The sequence below is a fragment of the Cinclus cinclus genome, chromosome 5 (assembly GCF_963662255.1).
Source record: "Cinclus cinclus chromosome 5, bCinCin1.1, whole genome shotgun sequence".
Taxonomy (NCBI): Eukaryota; Metazoa; Chordata; class Aves; order Passeriformes; family Cinclidae; genus Cinclus; species Cinclus cinclus.
Genome location: NC_085050.1, coordinates 69,441,353 through 69,466,133, shown reverse-complemented (window position 1 = coordinate 69,466,133; position 24,781 = coordinate 69,441,353). Strand labels below are relative to the sequence as shown.

The 24,781-nt window shown below is 42.2% G+C and overlaps 1 protein-coding gene across 1 annotated transcript in view; it reads left to right on the top strand.

The window, feature by feature from the left end:
• The window catches only part of AFG2A (AFG2 AAA ATPase homolog A), a 160,406-nt gene that overhangs the window by 112,992 nt on the left and 22,633 nt on the right, over positions 1 to 24,781 (top strand). Inside the window, 1 exon segment of the mRNA XM_062493990.1 lies at positions 14,389 to 14,553. Coding sequence (XP_062349974.1) covers positions 14,389 to 14,553 — 165 coding nt within the window.

The window sequence follows — 24,781 nt, the reverse complement described above, 5'->3', positions numbered from 1 at the left end:
TCTGTGGATGTTTGCACTCTGAGGGGCCAAAAGCTGTCACATTGGCTAATAAATCTTCCAGGAATTTTGAAACCCTGTGAGTTGTGGAACAGTCATGTTGGGCTCTATGCAGGTATACCAGAAGTGAGTGTGAAACCTGCAGAGATTCTGAGTGCTGCTGTTGGAGACTGTGTGTGCTGCTGAGGGAGTCTCCAGCACAGACCCCAACACCCATCTGTGTCGATTATTATGGTCTGGCATTTTTTTGATTCACTTACCTTTGAATGCTGGCAGTTCTGAAGTTGCAGTTCAATACTGGAAGGTTTCTGAGCTTTTAAACTGTGTTCTCTGTTCTACAAGTTCTGATTTTGAAATATCAGCCTGTGAAGAAGATGTTGAGTGTGTTTGCATAGGGGGGATTTGAATCGTGCATTAACTAAATTTTAACTTGCCTGAAGCAGATGAAAAGTCGTAGTTTCATCAAAATCTGACAGTCATAATCCCCAGCTCTGTCCAGGGAACAAGTTATTTCCACTTACATTTTAATTGTCTTCATTTTTTGTGTTTAAAATGGGGTCTGATTCATTGTCAGGACCGTTTGTGACCATTTTGATGGTGCTCATCATGAGAGGAGCTGAATTTCCTGGCACAGATTTCCCATAGAATAATTTTTGCATGCATCTGCTATTGGTACAAAAAGATTATATCTCTGCATCCCCAGAAAGAATCTAAAACTCTGATTTTTCCATCAGAGCATCTTGAGCAAAATAAGATTCTCTGTTTCCTCTCGCATATTCTGGCCTTCAGCCAAATAATGGCTTTATGAATTCAGAAACGTGAAGAATTAATATAATTTTGAAAGCTAATTATATGTGGGAGGAAACGTCGGTAGTTGTGAAGCTCTTGTGTTAGAAATGTAGCTACTGTGAAGTAGGAATTTTTTCCTTGAATTCCTGTGATAAATCCTAGAGCCCAAGAGTTGTCTCTATTCAAAGGGCAATTCAGTTCGTGTTTCTTCTCGGTTAGAGGGCAGCTTTGAGTACTGATGGCCCTGTGAAGTAAGTTAGAGTAATTTAAATTTTAAATGTCTCAGTGCAGTTCCTGCAATTTGCAAATGCTTCGGGAAGTTCCAGATCAATAGGAAATCGAGGTGGGTGTCTCCTTACAAGCCACATCGCCCTTGGGCAACATCAGGCTCTGGGCACACCATTCCTGAGTGGCATCCTGAACTGGGGCTATTGTGTCTCTTAAATGGTACGGGCGAGGAGGAGTAATCAGATAGTTGTGTTAAACTGACTACGGTTTGAATCTCCCTCTCAACAGTGATTAGAGCCCAAGATAAAGCTGGTGGTTCAAAGTGACTCCCTAGCAAGTCACTTAAGCTTTCAGGGTCAAACGCTGCTAAATTCTGAGAAGACCAGAAGACCGTAGCATGAACACTGAGGATATTTCCTGTTTCCCCTTAGCAAGTGAGGAATAACTCACCACTGGAGTTTGGTAGGAAAAACGCAACGTTTCTTTTAAATAATGGGGCAATCGAGTGTTTTATCTAATACATTGCAGTTCCCAGGTGCTGAAGAAAGAAGGGGATTCTGTGACACCGGCAACAGGATGGGAATGTAACAAGCTATCTACTCTACTAGCTGACAAAATGTACAGCTCGGGTTATGATAAGAATTTATTTATGATTTGAAATTGCTTATGTTTTCCAAAATCTGCATTCCATAAGGAGAAGAGCCTTGTTCATTTAGGAAGCTTACATCTATTTGGACACCTGTAAACTGAAGGGGAGCAAACCTCCCTCAACACTTCACAGGAAAGCTTGGCTGAAGGAAAAAAATTCATCTCAGGAGCTCAACGTGGCTTCTTTTGGACCTTTCCACCTGACAGCTTCAAAGCTGGCACATGAATGCAGCTTTCCAGACAGCCAAGTATTAATAAATCATAGTCAGTTTATATATGTAATAGTTGTTGAAATTATGCAAATAAACTGTTCAAACAGACCCTTTCAGGCGGAAAACCCCGTTTCTATGAATTACATTACAAGTAAATGCAGTCTGAAATGAGATGCATTGTTGACTGTATCAAAGGAGCATGAACAAGTGTTAAAAAAATGATAGGAAAACACTTCACCAACATAGCTTATACCTCTGGAGACTTCCTAAGGAAATATTTTTAACAAGAAGTGAAGGAAATAAGCAATGATAATATTGAACAGCCGAGTAGAGCAATGATCTCTAAATTTTGACAAATAAATAGTTTGTAAATAGATCATCATAAAGCTCACTGCAGAGAGGGAAAAGCAACACAAAGTGAGAACTGTAAATAAATATGGGTCCTGAAAATTACAAAGACAAAATTGCTGAAGGTAGCTGAATTTTACTGTGGAGTCAATAGAAAAGTGTAATTCAGGAGGAAAAAAAAAAAAAAAGAGCAGAAATTAAATTTGGCCTGAATTTCTATAGTAATTAATATGACTCTGCTTTTTTTTGTTGCTGGGAAAGTCTTCTCCTGTGAAGTTTCAGGCAGGATAAAGGAATGAGTTGAAGTTCAGTAGAACAGAAAGTCATATGCTGACCAAATTTAATCCTGATCATAACTCAACTAAACCCTTTTCTGAAACGCTTCCCTCAGTGTTTTATAATCTAGGTTGTACCCGTGGATTTAGAGATACTTGAATCTGTCCATCAGGGCTGATACTGTAGCATCTTGAAATGGCAGCATGTGTTAGAAGTTCATTGAGGCTGTAGGTCAAGGTGCAGCTTTGTTGATTGCAGTACAGCAGGACTGCATGAATACTCATTCATGCAGACAAGTAGAGGTGCAGTCTTTCACCCCTGCTGTTTGGAGCCACTGTTCATTTAAGTGGGAAAAAGTGGGAGATAAAAAAGGTAACTCAGGTAGAACATATATTATGTTACTTAATAAAAAGCACAACCATGTTGTTTTCCATCAGACACGGGCAAAAGAAAGGAGGGGAAAGAAAAGAAAAAAGAGGAGGTAAGTTAAAAATCAAATAGACTTAATGAGAACCGCAGCAATTTTCAGCCCTGATAATGTGATGCAAAAATAAGCAAGATGCAAACCAGGCACCTTCACTTTTCATGGCAGTAATATGGGGATGAACAGAATATCCAGAAGGAAATAGTGCAGTACATCAATGAGGCAGCAGCTGCATTTGGCCAGAAGGAAGATGTAGGTGTTGATAATCCACAGTTTAAAACTGGTGTAGGAATCTTCCACTGAAATTCTGTTTCCACCTTAACAGTTGGATGTGAAAGCTGGAAATCCACCAAAGGTGCAGACAGATGTCTAAAAGCTTTTGAAATTAAATGCCTTGGGGAAATAGTAGGTATTAAATGGAATGAATTTATAACAAATACTGAGATTCGTCGGGGAGTTGAACAAGTCTTAATCTCCTAAATTATCCAGAAATGAAGATGGAAATATCTAGGATATGTGGTAAGAATGAAGCCAGATCTGATGCCAGACTGTCTGCCATGGCAGGAATGCCTTCGGGCTGACTGTAGAACAAGTTAAAGGGGCTGATGAAAATAATTCCTCCATTGGAAAGTGCTTAGAGCCAGAAACATCACAAGTGACTTCACAAAGTGAGGGGCAGTCAAGGAGAAAGCCAGATGGACAACAACCAGCAGGGTCCCGCATTTGTTTGAGGGAACTCTTGGCGGCGTAGGAAAAAAATGTGAGTTCAGTGGCACCAAATGCTTTCCTCTGATATTTATTTCACCTCTGTTAGGGCTGAAAATGCTTGGCACACCTGCAGAATAATTTCAGGACTTTTATCAGCACCGATGCAGTCCTGATGAGCAGAAAGAGGATGTATTTTAACCCCAGAGTTCCAGCTCTCTCTGTCACTTGCAACTGGCAGCTGCAGTGAACTCTGAAATTTATGTAAACTCTGCACCACCCACAAGACTCTAAGATCAACACACAAAGTGGTTTCTGCCGGTATGAGGGAGAAAACCACCAGGTTGTCTTCCTGCATCCGGGTGGAGGAAGTCAGTGATTGTCTGCGTGCACTAATAAGAGGAGGCATGTCTGTGGGGCCTTTTCTCCAGGCAGAGTGTCTTGGCTTCTGACCCAGCCGGTGCACTGCTGTTCTTAATTAGCCGTGTCTTGACTGCATTAATATCCTGGCATGCAGCTATCTGGGATTCTGGAGTCAGTGCCAGTGCAGTTCTTCAGTGTTGCCCACTCTTTCTCAGTCACTGGAACCATGTCACCTGCTCTGTGGTACCAGGAGCAGCCTCAGTGACCATATCGGGCTGTTCCCAAAATCTTTTTGCTCAGCTGGACCCGAGAAAATTCTTTAACTGCTTGAAGACTCATGCTGCATGTCTGCTGCTAGATGTTCTATGTCAAATAGTGCTTTGCTCAGTGAGCATCACTTTGTAAGTGCTGGTTAGAGGCTTCTTACCCACCTGTTTCTCTTTTTCTCCTCAATTTATAACTTAAACATGGGTTAAGAATGCCCCTTTTGAAGGGACTTCATTGGTGTTCAGGCACTGACCTGTAGCAGAGGAGTTGGAATGAGATGCTCTTTAAGGTCCTTCCCAGCCCAACCATTCCGCGATTCTTCCACTACCAGGTAGTGAGTTAAAACCCATGGTGTATCTTCTGGTTGTTTCTTTATCAGAAGCATGATGCTTTTCAGATGCCATCAGAATGGCATCCTGTGCCATTTGTTCTGCTCAGCAAGCTCCTCTCTGGCCACCAGCTGTGTTCTTGGCAGGGAGAAAGACCCCTTGGACCTCTCCCCAAGAGTGCCAGGTGTTCCGAAGTTTGCCTTAGTCAGCCTCAAATGGGCTTGGCACCTGCATTGTATCCAGTATGTGTTAGCTGTGAAAGGGCAGGAGGGCTGTGTCTCTCAGAGAGAGGGGTTTAAACCAGGATTTGGTTTTTTCACTCCACCAGGATTTGTTTTTTTCACTCCTTGTTTGTTTGGAATATAAGTTTCAAGACTGGTTTATAAAAGGCAAAATCACCTTGGTTTCCAATTTCAAGTATGAATGAGTGATATTTATTGTATCGTGGCTTTATTCTCTCTCTGAGTTGAATGACTTTAGCTTACAGTTATTGTGACTGGTATCTACTTTATTGCTTAAAATGGTCTTCCAGAACCACAGTAGTAAAATAAGATCTTTCAAATAATGAAAACCAGAAATTTATTTTTTTTTCAGCCACAGCACTGACAGTAATGAAGGAAAGTCATTGATTTCCTTTTGAAACTGTTTCTGAATTGTTTCCTTGATGTTGCCTACCTCTCTCCTGATTTCTTTCTGTAGAAGGAGCTGCTTTCACATATCTCGTTTGTTCCAGGAATTTTTATTTTTTTTTGCACTTGTTTATCTGTAGTTTGTCAGACAGTTCTGTAAAGTTTGGTCGCATGCCAGGAAAAGTCATGAAGAATTTTGTGGTAGGGTAGTCACTGAAGTAACCAGGTGTAAGGAATACAGAAACTGGTAAGACAAAAGGTTATGTAAAATGGATCATGAAGCTTTAGAAGTACATCTTCTTGTCTGCAGCACAGTTTAACTTCTTCTTGTCACACACTGAAGTATGCGGCCTCGAGAAGTGTTCAGAGCATGTCCTGTGGATGAATCCTAGGAAAACAGAAAGTAGGAGATGAAAAGCTATTACAAGGCAGGTCCTGATGGAGCTGACCTGCTGTTGGTTTTTGTCGTTTGAAGCTAAGTTGTCTCTCAGAAAAACATCTCATCCCATGCTGGTAATTTAATCAGTCAGAGCACTGGTAATATAAAGGTAGAGCTTATGTATGGAAAATAATGTATTATGTGGTAGATCATTGTTGCAGTGTTCAAAAGCTTCTGAGGAGAATTGTGCTGTTTTGGCAGGAGTTCAAAATTCTCTTTCCTACAAGGAACAGGTTCGGTGGTTTGTTTTTTCTCTAACATGTCATTTTGAGGTTACATGGTAACATCTGTCAGAGCTATGCTAACCTCTGTCATCCAGCTGTTTTAATTGTGGTAGTTTCCCTCCTTTTCCTTTTCTTTCCTTTCTGCTTTCCTTTTCTCCCCCCCTTAAAAAAAAAAAAAAGGTAAAAACCCCAACAACGAAAACCACCTCCTTTTATACTGAAACTTCAGGTGGAATGAAGTGGTTATAAAAGCATCTGTCAACACAGGAATGGTTTGCCAAACCAAGTATTTGGGTTGGAAGTCATGCCTTCCCAACTGCTTGAAAACAGGAAGTATCTCTGTTAAGTGATGGATAGCTCTACTTTGCTGAGAGGAAGAAAAGGCTTTTTTTCTTTCTTTTTTTTCTTTCTTTTTTTGCCTTTGGGCCAACAAATGAGTTCTACAGTTGTTCCATGTATGTAAAGAAGGACTCCTGTGGAAATGTATATATGGGTGCACACATCTGTGTGGATGTGTGTGTGTATGTATAGATATGTACGTGTATTTGTGAGTATAAATATATAAATGAAAAAAAAGTACAAAACTGAAAACCAACAATGCACTTTGTACATGATCGGTCCTTGTCAGAAGCCAGCCCAGGCACATCTTATCCCAGTGATTCCTGTAAAGCTCTCAAAATCTGTCAGAAACAGCCTGCAGGATTGCAACGGCTCCTGGGTGATTAATTGCCAAAAGAGTCTGGTTCCAGGTTCCATTACATGTAGTTGTTATCTTTTTCTAAAGGGGTTCTTTCATTAAACCCCCACTCCCCCCCCCCCCCCCCCCCCAAAAAAAAAATTAAAAAAGGAAAGGGAAAAAAAAAGCTGACATTCCTGAGGTTTTGCACCTCTTAGACAGGAGCATGGAGGACTCTCTTATGTAAACATACGCTGAAGAGGGTGTGTTATGTTGTTTATTAGCTGATGATAGATTTTTTTTTCCCTTCACTTAACTTTACTAAAAATCATTTTATTAGAAATGGGGAAGGAAAGGCTGCATGAGTGGGCATCTTCCAGGGTCTTCGCCACATTAAAACCTCACTGTGAGACCAAAGGACTAGATCACTCCTGCTCCTAGCTAAAATTGCAGGAAATCAGCTGAAAACTGGGACATCCTCTGTGCCAGTGTGGTAAAACTGGTCAGACTGGACATGGGGAGAGGACAAAACTTTGTGTCTGACACCCCCTTTGCAAAGGAAGTTTGTGGCTTTAACACGTGTGGTTAAGTGTCCTGAAGGTCCGCGCAGATTGTGAAGAATAAATTGCTTTTCTGAGGCCATATTGACAAGGGGGGGGGATTAAAAGCCCCATTCCCTGGCAGTGCCTCAGTGGGTTTGAACACATGTAATTTGGAGCTGAATTTCTGTGGTGCCAAACTGGAATTGTATCAGCATGATTGCTTGGGTTTGCACTGCTTTTACTGCATTGAAAACGGGCTGTGTTTCTGACAGGTTTAGACTTTTATAGATGGAGGCCCGGGCAAAGCTTGGCTCCTAATGAGCACTGCAGTGATTTGTGCCAACTGGCCAATTTAACTGTTTGAATTATCAGATGGAGTAAAAAAGCATGGCGATACTGGTTCTGCAGCTGCAGAGTGTCTGCCTGCAGATGTTTCTGCCAAGAAAAGTGGCTGAAACTCAGTTTCTTGAGATATTTTAATCCTATCTGAACAAAACTACATAAAACCTTGCCCTGGTATTGTCTTTGTGGGCCAAGGAGAACATTGTTCCTCACAGTTGTGTTTGCACGGTCTCATTGCAACAGAACAAGTCTCCTCAAGTCTCCTTTCTCCACAATTCCCCATGAATTGGCTGTATCAATCAAATTCTGCAGTGGCACGATGGTGATGTGGTCAGGGCACTGCTGTTAGTCTGATTTAAAAAGATGAGAATGTTTTGTGGCATCCAGCTTTGTGCAGGTTTGGAAAGCCAAGCCTGGCTTCCCTTACAGGTTTTTGAGACTCGATACGCTTTCACATCAACTCTGGAAATTTTTGCTTTTTTGAAGCACTTTAATCACTGCCTATTTGTAGTTATTGAAATTATACTAGTATCTGTTTTAAATCATCACCCTTAGTGGAAATGACTGGTTGCTGTGAATGCAGTAGCAGGGCATGTCATTCCAGCAGGTGATGACAGTGGTTTCAACTGATTCCAGGCAATTCTTTCCCCAGGTTTTATTTTGTAAGGAAGGATGAATTTGCTATTTCCCTGAACATTGTAGGGTAAACTGTTTTGCTGTAATAGCTAAGAGACTGATCTGTAGTGCTGGCTGAAGGTTTTAGTTCCTCTGGGTAGCCAGCAAAGAGAGCAGTTCCAGAGGACACATGGAATTACGTGGAGAAGTTTCCCACTGTTGCTGTGACAAGCTGGAAACTGGTATGAATTAATGGTTGACAGGAAAAGATTAACTGAAGATGTATACCTGGAGGATAAGCAGAGGGAGTAAACTGCTACACAGGCAGGGCCATCTGAGGGACAGATCATATTCTTATTTTGGTTCACTCTCTGCATCGTTCCATCTTGCTTTGGACTGGGATCATCTCAGCTGTCTCCCATTTGGAGTTGGTTTGCTGTTTACCAGGGTATCAAAGCGTGTTTGCTCCCTGCCTTTAATCCGTGCTCCTGCTGAATGCCTGAGCAGAGGGTTCCCGCCGCGCTGCTGCCACTCGGTAGCGCGTTCCTGCTGAACACCTGCTGTCAGACTATCATGTCCTTTCTTGTCAACTTGCACAATGCTCAGTCTTGAGCAAGACTGACACCAGAAGAGCCAGGCAGCTTGGTTTTTTATAAATCTGTAGAAAGCAAAGCCTTTGCATAGGGCACTGCAGAATTTTCTAGGAGCTGGTTTCTAATGATATTCGGTAAAATTCTGTTAGCAAATGCATTTTATGAAGTGGATGCAGCATAGGTTATGGAACCGAAGTGCTCCACCCTGAGAGAAGTTGTAGATGTTGTGTAATGACAACCGAGAGTAATCTGCCCAGATCTTGGGAGATGTACAAGGGTGGTGACCAGCAAAAAATGTCATCGAAGAGGGGAACTGGTTAGAGATGTTGGCAGGTGCTGATGGTGGTGACAGGCGTTGGCACAGAAGGAAGCAGGTGGGGAGGTGGAAGGGTATGAGGAAAGGGGCTCTTGGCAGGAACAGAGCAGTATCGCTTGACTCAGGAGCCTGTAATTACAAGACTCCAGCCTTGTGACACAGTGAATAAGCGTGTCACCTGGAACAGAGGAATTTGAGGTTCCCGCCTGAAGCAGCTCGTGCCAGATGGAGCCAGAGTAAAAACCTTGTGGGAGAATAAAATTTAGCTCTCCACTGGACTATGGTTTTTACGTCTTTAGTAGTAGTACTCCAATATGTCTTTTCCCCTCAGCACCTTCTGTTAATTTTGGTAATTAAACCCTGGTTGCAGAAAAACCTCCACTAGTCTCTCTAGCAAACAGGATGGATGAGCCTTCCTGTACTTGAAACTTTCCAAGATCCTAAAATGCTAGGTGCTTCCTGATCTGTTGGGCTGGGTACATGACCTGCTCTGGCACAGAGTGAGAACGAAAACATCAGGCACCAAGGTGAGCCTCAAAAGCGTAGGAGAAGCTCCTTGATGGGAGCTGCCTTCACCCCTGCCAGAGATAAATGATGGCACAAGAAGGCCTTAACACTTCCCACACTTGCAATGCATCTGTCCTGACATGTGGGCAAAACCATGGAAAGCATCCCACAAACAGCTACTGCTTGCACAGGCTGCAGGAAGGCTGTGGCAGGGTGCTGAGGCCCTGGCACAAGCTTCCCAGAGAAGCTGTGGATTCCCCATCCCTGGAAGTGTTCCAAGGCTGGATGGGGCTTGGAGCAACCTCATTGAGTGGAAGGTGTCCTCGCCTATGGTGGGGGGGTAGGACTAGATGGTCTTTAAGGTCCCTTCCAACCCAGGCCATTCTCTGATTCCATCATTCTGTTTCTTTAAAATGACTTAGAAATGTTCAAATACTGTGATGATGAAAGTGAAAAAAAAAAGCATTACCCAATGAGGTTATAAGATATAGAGCATCTCTTGTATTGAGGAATCCGTGTAAGTAGGAGCCTTGACCACAGTTCATTAATAGCAATTATTAATCTAAATTGGAAGGATTTAATTACAAAGGAACTATTCCCAGTCCTCTCCTTTTCATCTGTGGTCTAATCCCAATGGACTCCAGATGCAAAATTAAACTTTTAGTTGCTTCTTTTAGGTTTTGTATTAAAGCAATGTATTTGCTTGAAAGGAAATAAATTTAGTATAAAAGTCTATTCCTACTTGTGGAGATGGATTGCAGTCAAGAACATGGAATAACATTGGTTTTCCAGATGAGCTTTTCCTACCTTCTGAAATTATTTGCTTTCTCTTACCTCAAGATGCCACTTAGCGTTGGGGAGTTTTTAAGTTGTATTTATTTTTGCTAAAGTTAGGTTACTCTCTCGGACAGTTCATGTGTGAGTTTTTGTTATAAGATGTGATTAAGAATGCTTTTGATGAATTAAGCATGGCTGTGGAGGTATATCAGTATGAAAAAGGTTTTTTCCTGTCTCACAGAGAGCTCATCAACCAGCTCAGCTGGTTATGATTCTGCCCGTGTTGTAGTTCTGCATTCTTTGATGATGTGGTTTTTGGAATGGCCAAGTATCCTTTGACAAAGCTAACTAAAGGTTAGATGCTTAAAAAAAAAAAAAAGGGAAAGAGGAGGAGGAAAATTAACAAAGCCCTGAGGTTAAATCTGGTCCATTCTTAACAGGAACCGCAAATATTTCCAGGCTTTACCTATTAACATTTTCTTTCCTGAAATAATTGTCCTCATAATTGCACACAAAATGCATGTATTTGACCTAGGTATCTTTTCCAATGATGTATTTTGAGGAAATACTCCATTTTAATTACAAAAAATGGTAATTTTATTTTTAAAAGGGGAGCAGTTTCTCCTTTAAAAACTGTGGGTTTGCTGTTGATGATACCCTGTATTACATGACAATGATCCCACTTTCCTAGTGTCCCCCAGAGGAGCACTGTAGCTGTGTACCACTCATAACCTTTCAATGCATGAGCACTCAGACCCCTTTCATAACTGTTGTGGTAATGACAACAAAAAAATCGCATAAATCTGCAGAAGAATTGCTCACTGATACAAGGTATTCTGGTTTCTGCCCAAACCCCAATTACTTAATTTTGTGCCCTTCCTGGCCGATGTAAACTATGCAGCCCTCGCATCTCGACGTTAGTGAGTTCTGTAGCTCTGTGCACACATCAATTAATTTTGGCCCCATCAGTTTCCCACCTCCTGTGTGCTCCTTGCCCCAAATCAGGTTTGCATCTCCCAGCCGGGAGCGGTTCGTCTTGCGCTCCCGGCAGCCGCATCTGCCCGGGCCTGCAGCCCCGTTTCAACTCTTCACCCTCCCCCTCCTGCCTCTGCTCCTGCTCAGCCCAGCCACTGCCTGCTCCTGCTGGATCCCTCCTCCTCCTCCAGCTCCACAGCATGGATCCATCCTCCTGCTGAATCCCTTCTCCTCCTGCTCCACAACGTGGATACATCCTCCTGCCTTGCCAGTGGGTCACTTCTAATCCCAGTGCACCCAGCCTGGTGCTGCAGGTCCCACATCATGTACCTCAGCAGGCTTCCCTAAGCAACCCAGAAGAGATCACTTCTCTCTAGTGAGCAAAAACATCACGAGGGATGTCTTGTTCCCTTACTGCCAGCTTCTGCGTGCGGCTTGGTTCTGAATTCAGAATAATTTTGGCCAGAAAGGAAAAGCCTCTCTATGAGAAGTGTGCAGAGATCAAAAGGTGGGAGGGCTGCATGATGTCCTGCAAATGAGAGGTCTGGACTTGCTGTTGCATTCTGAGCAGCCATCAGCAGAGCAGCTCTGCACCCCACCTGCAGCCCCTCACCCGGCCTTTTTCCTCCAGGAACACTGGATGGGTCAAGGCAGGCCCCTTCTTCATCCTCTCCTGCTGCTTTTAGCTCCTCATCAGCATGGAGGGGGGGAGACTGGTGGCTTGCCAAGGGGTCAAGGTGATGGCAGCAGAGCCAGGAGCGTTCAGTATGTGCCCAGGGTCACTACATCAGGAGGGCTGGTGGAGACTAGCTCTCAGTTCAATCTGCTTTTGTTTCCAGGGGCTGGAGGGAGTCTGACTCTCATCTCAAGCTGAGGTTATAGAATATTTTCTCTCCTTTTTGTCTCTGTTGATACAGCCAGCATGCACTGCTGCAACTGACTTGTGCTTTTTTTGTACAGTTCCCAGCACATCTGGTTGCCTTGGATAAGGTCCCTGGGCTTGATTGTAGCAAAAAAAGTAATGATAGCATGCTTAAAACTTGGGCCTTCAACTGCCATCATATGTAAAACACAAAGCACTGGGGACAAACTGGAGGAAACACAGATTTTAGTCACTGACCAGAAAAACTTAACTGTATTATATCAACAGTCGTGCTTTTTGTGTCTTGAAACTGAGAGCCAGGCAATGGAGTGCTTGCTCCCAGCTGATTGGCACTGAGCATTTTCCCTGTCCCACCTGCACCTCATCCCTGGTCATTCATCAGTGGGAGGCTAAGCTGGCTCTGGAAAATGTTCTAATTATCTGGGTGTCCTGCCTTGGTCTGAAAGAGGCACCACCGTACTCATATGAACGTTTCTTGTTTCTTCTAAATAATAGAATTAGCTATGGGCATTTCCTTAAGAGCGCGCAGAGCACAATTGTAGTCTAATTCCTCTCCCTCCAAGCCTAGTCTTGAAACATGCAAATTTCTCTTTCAAGTGTGTTGGCAAAAAATGGCAACATCCTGACACACACACACACACATGATTTAGACACTGAATTATACACCGGTCCAGATAGCGTCAGTGAGCTGAGTTCTTGTGTGGGTTCATCAGGAGTGCTTTGGAAAACAGCACAGTCTGCTGAGAAATATCAATGCACAGCTTGTTTCTTGCTCTGTTTTGTAGGGATCCAGTACTGGCCGCTGCAGAGACAGGGTGCTGGGCTGGGTATGGACCTGTGGTCTTCCCAGCCTTGCTCTATCCTTGCTCAGCTCCGTGTAGCACCACAGGGCCGTGTGCTTTCTGCTGAGCGTTTTCTTGTTCTGTTTTAAAAATAACAAGACATCTCTTAACATCCAGGATTCATTTTTCCACTCTGAAGCACCACAACAGTCTTTTTAAAGAAACTCTAGGAAGGGTGTTAACTTGATCAATGCTGTGCAGGAAGGAAAGCTCTTTCCTACTATTTTTTCAGCATGACTTTCACTGACATGATCAGGCTGGGAAAAGACTTATTGGCTGACAGCCCAGGCCAGCCATGCAATATCTCTAGTCATCTGGAACTCAAACTAGGCTACCCAAGGGAGAACCATAACATAAAAACAATTTAGGTTACATGCTGAATCTTATAAACATTGTGCAGTTTTTTAAAAAATAGTTTAAATACTATTTATGTGCATTCGCTATGCACAGGATTATTGTATTTTGCTTTTCTTTTTTCCAAATGTCAAATAAGAAAAGCTGGGAGGATTTTTTTATTTTTTTTACTGTAGATGGTTTTCAGAAATCCTGGAGATTTTTTATAAACATAAGGAAATGAGCTTCCTCCCCTCTCATAAATTTAAGAGCTTGGCTTCTCCTCTCTATCGGATATAATTGTTTTATATATAGATAAAGTTTATTTTTTGACCCTGTCCAGAAAGCTATTTGAAGGGAGCTTCCAGAGGCTCAGCATTCCCCAGATTGGGGAGAACTTGGCTTCCTCTGCTGAGCCATAAAACCCCCAAGGGCAGAATTTCCACAGCCTCCGCAATAACCTGTCCCGAGGCTGTGCTACTCTTCTAGAATTTTTTTTTCCTCCCATCCAGTCTGAACCCTCCATGCTGCCCTTCGTGGGCATTGTCCCATCTTAGGTTGTCTGACTCTGTTCTGCCACCTTCCCATGTCCAGTATAATCTGGGTAACCCTGAACACCCAAAGTGCAAGGCCAAACACACATGTATGAAGTTGAGCATCACCGGCCTCTCTGTTGTTACCTTATTTTGCATAAAAAACCCTGTCAGAGTAACCTGCTCGTCTGTGAGTGTAGCTCTAATAATGTGGGATAAAGCAACATGGATCCACAGTGTAAGATTTACTTCAACAAAACCCTTCTTTTCTCTGCTTATTGTCTCGGTGAAAGATTGGAACTTGGGATGTGTCCATTGCCACCTGTCCTTCTGCCAAGTCCTAACATTCCAGCACACCTTGCAACAAGTCTAGAAGTATTGTTTTAGGAAGATGACTGTGGTTCCTTTATGATTCCTTTTTTCCATAAACTGATATTTCACAAGCTGAATAACCTTACTGTCTTGTGCTGGTTCTTTCTTTTGCTGAAATTACAGGTTATTTGGTGGTGTTTTTGAGCTGTGTTTTTTTTACTTCCTTGATGCGCTGTAACTTCTGCTGTGATGCTTTCATTGCAGGCCTTGCTGAGGCCAGGGCGAATAGACAGAATTATCTACGTGCCACTGCCAGATGCAGCCACTCGCAGGGAAATCTTCAAGCTTCATTTCCAGTCCATGCCAGTGAGCAATGAAGTCTGCTTGGCCGAGCTCGTGGAGCGCACACAGAAGTACTCGGGAGCAGAGGTAAAACTTTCTAGAGTTGGTGCACAAATGGTGTTTAAAATTGGACTCAAATACCCCTTGAGCTTTCTCAGAGTGCTGGTGGGAGTTATAAAAGGGAATATCTCAGTTGTTCCGCCGTCTGGGGCTTTTTCACTTCAAGGTCCCAATCAGAGGAGTGGTGCCAGGGGAAGGGTCTCTTTCAGGGTGAGCCTTTGTACAATTGCAGGTGGCCTCATTAAGGATGTGCTGCCAGGAGTGAAGGGAGGTGGAGGCAAGTTCTCCCACATCTCTGGGAATCTTTTGAGTGTAGGACTGGGACTGAGAGCCTCAGGAGGAGAGACTGAGTTAGGAAACGCTGCAGGGAAATTGCAAAGGAGTCACTTTGAAGCTTGTATTTTCCTAATCCATATAATCAAGACCTCACAGCAGCGCTTATTGTTATAGTTCATTGCTGTTACTTAGCTTCTGACAGTGGATGTCAGACAATTATTTCCTGTCCTGGGTAGAAGGAGAAACTTTCTCAGATGCTGCTGCATGGGAGTTATAATAAGTATCAGTACATTAGTGGTTACCATTCTGCTCCCTGAGTATTATTCATGTCACTGTCTTGTGAAAGGATATTTCATTCTTTCCTCATTTTAATTAATTGAGAGTAATTATATTAATTCAAAAATTCAAAGAATGTTAATAAGTTTGCCAAGCTGAGCTCTTGAAAGGTATGAAATACCAGAATTTCCACCTTGCTATAGCCAGCCCTAGTGTCTGCATTATCACACCATCTAATTACATAGTCACCTTCTGCTTTTTCCATAGCAGAGTGGAAAATGTGATGTGCTTGTCTTGGCTCCCCACCTCCCTGTGTGCTATTTACAAGGGCTGGGAAATAAGCTAAATTTTTGTCTTGGGTGATTGTGGAGGATTTGTGTGATTGCTGAAGGCCCTTCTCAAAGGGCTGGTGATGTTCCCAGGCAAGGCTTCTCCCCATTTAGCTGTCACTTAGATGCTGGTAGTCTGTAAAATGCTGTGCTGCCTGCTAATAACCCCTGGCTGGTGAGGGCATTTCTGTGTTGTGCTGTGGGGTCATTTTGGAAAGCTGTGTCACAGCAGACACCAAAGCCAAACCCACAGAGATTTCCTCCTCCACAGCACAAGGCAGACTGTGCTCTGAGAACGAATGAATGAACAAATGAATGAATGAATGAATGAATGGAAGTCGTGTAGTGAGCAGAGCTGGTTTGGGTAGCACATCTTTCTGTCCAGAATGTGGGCTATCACAATGAAGATAAAATGGCAACAATTGAAGGGATTTCAGGCTTAAGTGTTGGTCTGGAAAACTGTCACAGCTCTACTGCCTCCACATTTTGGAGCAGTGACCTGAAACGGCGTTATGTTTATATTTGGGGGACAGCGACACAACTTGGGAAAATTTATCTGCCTCTGGCTGAGTTACAAGCCTCCAAAAACATAAATATAAACATATCCTCTGTTGCATATGGCAACTGTTGCCTTACCAGGCAACAACTGAAGTGCTTGTATTTTAGAAATTCCAAGCATATGGGGATTTCCTTTGGATCGGGATCAGCTGAAAAGCTAGTGGTGAATTCCAGTGCCTGGTTGATAATGAGTCACAAATGTCTTGGTGCTGGCTTTGTACAGAACCAAAAATAAGTTAATGGGTCATTGTTTGCAGCTACAAACTGGTTGCAGGGAGAAAAAAAGCTGCCTGTTTCTAATATGACATTTCTCACAAATTTTGTTCTTTTGCATCATACAAAGTATTATAATAACTGGGATCTAAAGAGTAAATACAGAAAAAGCCTCAGTCAGGGTTCCTTGGAAGAATATATAAAGTCTTGATAGTTGGCACACACAGTGGCCAGTTTCATTAAAGCCTTTTCTTCCCAGTGTCTCCAGCTTCCCAGCTTTACAAATAGTTTCCGCTGCTGAATGGCAAGTTCCCATTGCAGTGTTCTAGCCTTTGTTCAGAGAAAGAAATGGAAAATGCCTATTTTGTGTTTAGAAGATGCTGTATGAATAGTGAGCTGCGTGTAAAGATACGTTGAATCATCCTGACATGAGCTGAAAAAACAGCCAGGAAAGTGGATAGTTCAGTGTGCATCTGGCTTCCAACTTGGCCCCTTTTCAGATCAGATACTTGTGTATTTTTGCCTGTCATTGCTTATGACCAGTTATCTCTGTTCACCTGCTGGATGTTCGTTTCTTTAAATGACTACCTTTAAAGATATATCAAGATAGCAAAATAGGGTGATTACTTCCCACTGTTTCATGTGAGGGAAGGCAGAAGATAATTTATGAGGGTGAATTACAGTTTCCTTCTCTCATGTGTCAGTGGAGTTTAATAAAAAAAAAAAGGCATTTGATGAGCAATGTCTGTACAGTTAACTTTTAAGTCAAAGAAATACTCAGCTTTCTGGAAATACTTGAATTTGAGTGCAGTGTTCATTTCCAGACCTTTCTGAAGTAGTGCTCTGCAGTAGTGCTTGGGCTCTTCTTCAGGGATGCTGCATTTTATTTTGTGCAAAATTGCAGGAGGTCCAACTTGTATAAAACTGGTAATTTTTTTAATGGTTTTATATAATTAGAATGTCTGCACTCTGAGGTTGCTCACAGTTTGTTCACAGCTTTTCCTAGAGCATTTTCACTGTTGTACTTCATGCTGAGAAGTTTTATCTGTTTCATTTCCCACTGAAGTGGGAATAATTAGAGATCTGACCACAGAAGTATTTAAAAGCGATGTTTCGATGTACAAGCAGTGTGAGTTCTTTGGGTCTCATTTGCTTGTTTTCATGGTGCTGCCACAGCCAGGTCTCCTTAGGAAAGATGGGCTTTCCACAAACTCAGGTGCTCCATTTTTCAGTTTGGGGTTAGACAAGCAAGGGATGAAGAGAGTGTTTCCCCAGTGGAGAAGTATTCTGTTCCAGAAAGTAGGTGATAAAAAGGAAAATAAACCCAGCAGAGTGAGAGATGTTCTTTTATTGTCTGAGCCACAGTCAGATGATGGTTTTGCTACGATTTAAAAGGCAGAGGGGGAGGTTTTAGGCAGAAACTGAAATCAAGTGTTGAGTTGTTTTGAGTTTAAAGTCAGTTGGAAGTAATAAAAAATTAAATAATCTGGGTATGATGACAATATTCCTCAGATGAGTGTGCTTATAAAAGTAAGATAATGGGACTGACTGCTTTTAAATTGGTGGAAAGCAGGTCATGGTGAAAGCCAAGGCTGGCATGGTTTCTATAGTATTAGCAGTTTCCATGCTTACAGGACACAAGAGTAGAGCGGGAATCTTGGAACCTGTAAATCTTTCACTGGTTCTGAGTCGAAGTGGAACAGTTAACGTAAAAAATATCTTTCTCACTTTGCAATAACTCTCAATGGGAGCACAGAAAATGAAAGGGAAGAAAAGCAAGCTGATGAAGGTTTGCTCTGGCTCAAATAAGAGCAGATGTGATGCCAAAAAGGTCTGTGCAGCAGCAAACTAGCTCAAGTCTTTGACTCTTAAAATATGTATTCCAAAACATGCATGTTCTTGTTTACCAGATATTGACATATTTAAACTCGTGACTTTAATTAAAAACATCCCCAAACAACCAAACCTCTCCACAATCCTCTGTTTCATACAGAGGAAGATACTAAGTACAAAAGGAATGAGGATGTGTTCCTCCATAGGTGCACAGGAGGGTAAAGACCCTTTTAAGAGACTGGGGGGAAATTTGTCTGTTTAGTAAAAAGAACGTCTACCGTAAAGGAGAAAGAGGGTTTACATATAGGGAAAGAAAGGACATTCAAAAGATAAGGATGTGTTATCTTGTTTACATCTAGCTCTACATGAGGGAGAAGGTCTTCCAGACTTAAGGAGAAGGCTTTCTGCTTAATATTATTAAAGGGCAGTGGATTCAATCCTATATAGTAGCCTGAAGTATTACAGTGAAATGTGATTTTCAAGGTCAGGAACACCATCAAATTGAAATGTAGCAAGATTAAGGCCTCAGATGAACCTCTGATGTTTCTCTTGGAATGGTGCAGAGGATCTGTTAGTTTATATCACTCATTGAAAAGTGAACATTTTTGTGTGGGTGGGTGAGGAAAATCTCAGCCTTCATCCGATATGGGTAGCATGGGATCACATCCTTCCTACATACATTTATCAGTGCTAAGGATGTGTTTGGCACAGGTGTCTGGAAGGTGAGGAAATACCTGGCATTGGGAATGTTTTCCAAATGTTAGTGTTTGGGATAGACGAGATGAATCACAGGAAAGGAAATAACTAACTGCACAGGACTTCCCATGGGATTTTGCCTGCTGCTGGTCTCGCAGGAGGCTCCTACGTGCGGAATGTGCTTGGGCAGACTGGGAACGAGGGCAGTGTGAGCACCTGGCGGCGTCTGGCAATGGCATTGGGGTGGAAGTGCTGAAAGCAGGATTTTGGGGCATTGCTCTGCCTCTCCCTGCTCTTTTCAGTCACTTCAGAAAGCTCTGGTTCCTGTCGCCCGTTTTTCAGAGATGTTGCCCAGAGTGGGTGGATTTTCATCATGTTGTTTCTCAGCTGAGGCCTGATAAAGTGCTGTGTGCTCTGACCTGGTGAGGGTGTGGAGCGTGGCTGGCAATAAGTGCATTTATGCCCAATATAAGGTTTGGTGTAGAGGGGAGTATTGGCACTGGAATTTATGCATGGCAAGCTGATCTGGGAAAGAACATTTTCTCCTTCAGTGAGATAATGATTTGCTAATAGTTTAATCAAGCAGGGGAGGTTTAATGTATCTGGCTGAAGGGACATTAGTGTTTCCGAAAAGGTCAGACCCATTAACAGCTCAGGAGGACACAGTCAAAAGTGCTTCCTAAGTAACTCAAAGAACAGTGATCCTCAGAGGATCTTGGGAAAAAAAGACGGAGGGAATTTGAATGAGCACCAAACAGTGCTGAGATACGAAATTTTGCTTGCTTCTCAAACCTGACTCTTTTTTTTTCCCCCATAAAGCCCAAAGAACTGATACTTTGATTCTTGAAATGCCGAAACAGTTCAGATGCAGGAATTTTACAGCTGATTTCAATATGCTTTTCTTCATTAACTACTGTAAAGGTATTATGCACCTAAGTTCTGTAAGTGAGCACTCTCATGTTTGCTTTTGCAGGGTTGTTTAGTGTTGTGTCCAGTGTTTGGAGAAAGAACATCAGTAGGAGCATCACCAGTCTCAGGAGCAAGCTCCCTTCTCTTGAGCTCGCACAAACCAGCTGTAGTTTCAGCAAACCAGCTGAGGATGCCTGGCCTTGCCAGCAGCACCAACTGTGCTGTTTCCCTCTTTTCCCTGTCTTTTCCTTCCCATTTTCCCACAACCTCACCCATGGCAGAGTAACCAGGAGCTCCCGGCTGCTGAAGGTGGCAGAGGGGTGCTGCCATCACAGCAGGACACTGCTGAGCTGCCACTGTCACACAGGCTTATAAAAGAGGGACCTAGGCCCAGCCTCTGTCAGCCAGCTTCACTTGCCCTCTGCTCTTGCCTCTGGCTTTGCTGCTTTATTGTCCTGGGCTTGGCTGTAATTCCCAGCAGTGGAAAAACATGTTGCTCTTTAAAAGCAGATGGGAATTCATTCCTGAAGGAAAAAATATGTCTCTTTAGGCTACTGCTATTGTTTTCTTTGAGTTTTATTTTTTGCCTGTGAGTTATTTCTAGCAACTTTTAATTTTCTATTTTTTTTTTAAATCGGACAGCGGGGATTATTCTTCAGTGTCTTAAAGCACATGCTCGTAGTGTAGCAGTGATCACAAGTGGGGGTATGTAAAGTTCAGAGTGAAAATTGCATTTGCAGTGATCAGGAAGGAATTGAAAGTGTTGGCTTATTTCTGCCTTTTGAAGTACTTCCATTGGTGTAATACAAATGCTTATATCAGCTCAGAGTTGAAAAATTGGCTTTTAATGTTAAAAAAAAGAGGAAAAGAAAAAATAATAAATGTTTTTTTTCCTCGTACAGGCCTGTTTTTCTGATTTAAACCTGTAGTGCTGGCATTTGATCTCGTAAGTTATGATGTGTCACAGGGTATGTGGTTAGGAGTGAACTTGCTGCTCATGGAGTTTGTCTCAGCTCTAGTCCTAAAGTATAACACAAGGCATACAAACTGGAAAAAGTCACCAAAAAGTTATTGCACTTCAGAGAAAACTGATTCCTGGTCCTCCACTCTTACATGACAACTTCAGGGCCAGATCCTCTCAACATATACAAGTTGCTGTAAATACTGAGTATGTCTTAGTACATTAGTAAAAGTGTTTTTGTCTCATTGATTTGTATCCACTTGTTTCATAAACTGGGGTGGATGGGGAAAGTGAATATTCTTACATGTTCATTGCTATTTCTCATGTCCTTAAGATGAACAAGTGTCTGACTTGCTTAAGCGACTGTTATGATTAATTTTAATAGTATGCAATGTCTGACTGTCCATCCTCAGTGCTCGATTTCTCTTTCTTTACATGTGTATTCATTTTCCCCTTGGACATGCTGATTTAAGAAGAGGGCCACCAAGTTGATTAGAGGAATAGAGCACCTTTCCTATGAGGAAAAGCTGAGGGAATTGAGGTTGCTTAGCCTGGGGAAGAGAAGGCTTTGGAGTTACCTAATTGTGTCTTTCCAGTACCTGAAGGGACCATGCAAGAAAGGAGAAGGACTGTTTGCAAAGGCGTGTAGTGACAGGACAAGGGGGAATGGCTTCAAACTGCAAGAAAGTAAGTTTAGATTAGCTTATTATGAAGAAATTGTTCCCTCTGAGGCTGGTGAGGCCCTGGCACGGGTTGCCCAGGGAAGTTGTGGCTGCCCCATCAGTGGAAGTGTCCAAGGCCAGGCTGGGTAGAACTCTGAGCAACCTGGTCTGGTGTAAGGTGTCTCTGCCCGTGGCAGGGGGTTGGAAAGAGGTGATCTTTAGGATCTCTTGCAACCCAGGCCATTCCATGATCTGTGATTTCAAGGAGGTAGCACCAAGGCATAATGTCCAGCATCAGCTTGGCCAGGAGAGCTGCAGAAGGCTCCCCACTTCTGCAGTGAAATTACCTTCCATCCTTAATAGAATCAGCTCTCCAAAACCACGGGCTGTACTTGGTCAGTGAGATCTGAAATAGTTCTGATTGTGATCTTAATTGGCACTAGGGATATTTAGATGTAGTACCTGAAGGCTAATTCAGGATGTTTATACCAGATGAAAGCAACTAGAGGAACACCTTGTGCTGACCTACTTGTGTTTCTGGGACTGTGCCAGTTCAATTGCTCTGATGGTAGAAGAAATGTTAATGAATGGCTGAGGAATAATAGGGCCCAGGTGTAAAAGCCTGTTATTCTACCTGGCTATTGTTGCTGTGAATGAAGAACATGTTTATTTTAATGGCAACACTGACTGTTTACACTTCATTGAACTGCAAAGATTGGAGAGCTGGGGTTGTGTGTGTGAATTAAAATGTTTGAACATATATTGGTATCTTTGTGTGCAAGGAAAATAGGATGTTTGCTTTTGGCAGTCATCTGCAAAAAGTCATTGTTTCTGTTGCAAAAATTTGGAACCTAATAATGAATAATAATATCTAATAAAATCAAATCACAATAGGCTGTGAATTTCTTGAACAATAAACGTACCTAATTTCAAGCTTAAATGCTCTCGCTAGTAAAACTACCATTGTGTAATCCATGCACCAACTATTCAGCTTCCTTTGCTTTCTCCCATGATAGAAATGAAATTTCACTTGTTTGAAGTGAATTTTGAGTTTATTTTCTGAGAGGTGATCATTGTTGATAAAATATTTGGAGCAGGGGAGCTTTTTGGTTTATTCCTTAATGTTTTGATTGTGATTTGCTTTGATACTTCCTGTCCCTAAAAATGTGTATAAGGCATAGGCTTAGCACTTGTCATCCCATAAAGTTACTTGAGTTTGAAAATGCACTTTGCTATATTCCTTTCAGAGAAGTTTTGATTATGTGCAGTTTTTTTATTCTAAGTGAGATTTTTTTGGGGGGGATAGAATAGTGGAAGTGTCTGCTTTATTCCTTTTTCTTTTTTTCAGAAAAAGACAAACTTTAGTGATGGCATTGTTGTAGCTGGTGGCTTTTTGGTGAGATTAAGCTTCTCAGTGTTAATTCTGAAACCACTGGAGAAGTTGTTGCTAATTAAGACACTGATTCTGAATGTGAGAACAGGGAATATAATATAATATGTGTGGGAACAGGGAATATTTCAAGTATTGCAGCCAAACCTACATTGTCAAGCAGGGCAGTTTTCATTCTTGCCATGTAACTTCTGTTTTCCAGAGCCCTGCTGGAAAGCTGATGAGCACAAGCACTGCTGTAGCTCAGATTTTTGTGTAGCAGAGGTTGCAAGTTATCTTTTGCTGTTGCCCTTACATGCATATGGAAAAGCTTTGAATTGCCTTTGGCAAAAGGATTAAAAGGTTATTGGGAGATGGAAGCAGCACAATAATAAGTCTGCAGCAAATTATTAGCTATGTAAGAAGCAATACCATGGTCCGTTTTACTTTTTAATTAAACTTTTTTCAAACTATCACCTAGTTCTCAGCTTAGGCTTTTTGTTTCCTGTCTTTGAGTAATGAAAATGTCAAGGATAGCTGGGTAAGAAAAAGCCTTTCAGGTCTTAGTATTCTGTAATTTGTCCATGGCATTGCATGTATAGAAGGGAGCCATCGGATCTGGCCTGACCACTTGCAGTGGAAGAAAACAGAGCAAACCCCAAGATGACTGCAAGTGCTAATTGGTCTTGACATCCCCATTGTCAGGGGAGGAGAACCAAGAGTGTTTTGTCCAGTTTAAAAGAGCTGCTTTGGGTTTTGTTTGATGGTTTATTTTCTTATTTAGGGAAGTTGGGGTGGGAGTTACTTTCTCAGAGTAGTTGGCGTCTTACAGACGTGGAGTTTGTAACTTCATTTCCTAGCAAAAAACAACTTTGTCTTTTTCCAGAACTGCTCCCAGTAAGCTCTCATTTGATGATAAACCAATAAAAATAATTGTACCCAGCTCCTAGCTCCGGTTCTGTGGGCTTGTGAATTTTTGCGAGTCTGTATAAGGAGAGCTTTCTCTGCTCGGTCTCTTCAGCAGCTGACTTCCCTTGCATGGAGTGGGTTTTGTTGTTCAGCTGGGGACAAGGGACCAAAGAGCAGGAGCCAGCAGGATGGATTGTTGGGGGTTTTTCCCATGACAGCGAGGACAGGGGCTTGAGTGTTCACCACTGCCACAAGCAAGCAGAAAACAGCGACCCCAAACACAAAAGCCATGTGCCACTTGTATTTCTGGTTGCCTGTGCAAGTGGCAGTCGTGGCTGTGTACCTGCGGAGAGGGATTTTGGGGAATCCCCTTGCCAGGGAGGGTGAAATATGGCTGCAGGGCTCATCTCAGGCTCCTCATTTCATGGGATCTTGCCTCTTCTGTGGTCATTTCTGGGTATTTCTGTGTTATATAAACCAAGGGGCAGGGAACCAAAGTGCACTCCTTTGTTAGTGAAACAGAATTTGTAAGGCAAGAAAATGAGTGTGATAGTTTAGTGTAAACAAGAGAACAAAACTTCTCTTTATCTTGACTCTTCTAGTTTAAGGCCTGAGGACTTCCAAAGAAGTGATGTTGGCAGTCTTCTTTTAATATTCAAACAGCAAGAGCTCATCGTAGTGAGATGTCAGCTCTCAGAAGTGGAATATGGAATACAGTCAAAATGTTAAAAGCTGAAAACTTGCTCTTCATTTCCAACATTTGTCGCTACTAAATTTGCAAAAGTATTTGTGAAGTATGCTGACAAACCTGGAGTTTGGGGGGATTTTGGGAGGTTTTTTTTTTTTTTGCATTTGGTTATATGTATGAAGATCTTTCTCTTCTTGTTTATGATTTTCTTCACAAGAAAATAAGTTTTATGAATTTACCCATACAAAAAGGATTCTGTTCTTCCCTCTTCTTCATTATATACTGTCTTTGCACCCACGAACTAAAAAAAAAAAAAAAAAAAAAAAAAAAGACTGGTTTCTTCATTAAAAAAATCTATAGTTTGTCTTCATTAAACCATGTTTATTAGTAACAATATTTATAGAAGAGCAGGAAAAAAAAAAGGTTTGAAATTAATTTGTCTTCTGTCAGTGCTTGCAAGTTGGAATAAGAAAGGGAACTGGAGCACTGAGACAATATCTTACCCTAGGCTAGTTGTTTACCATTAAAGAGAGAGCTTGCATGCGGGAGGGAGTGTTATGTTTTGGACTTACTTCC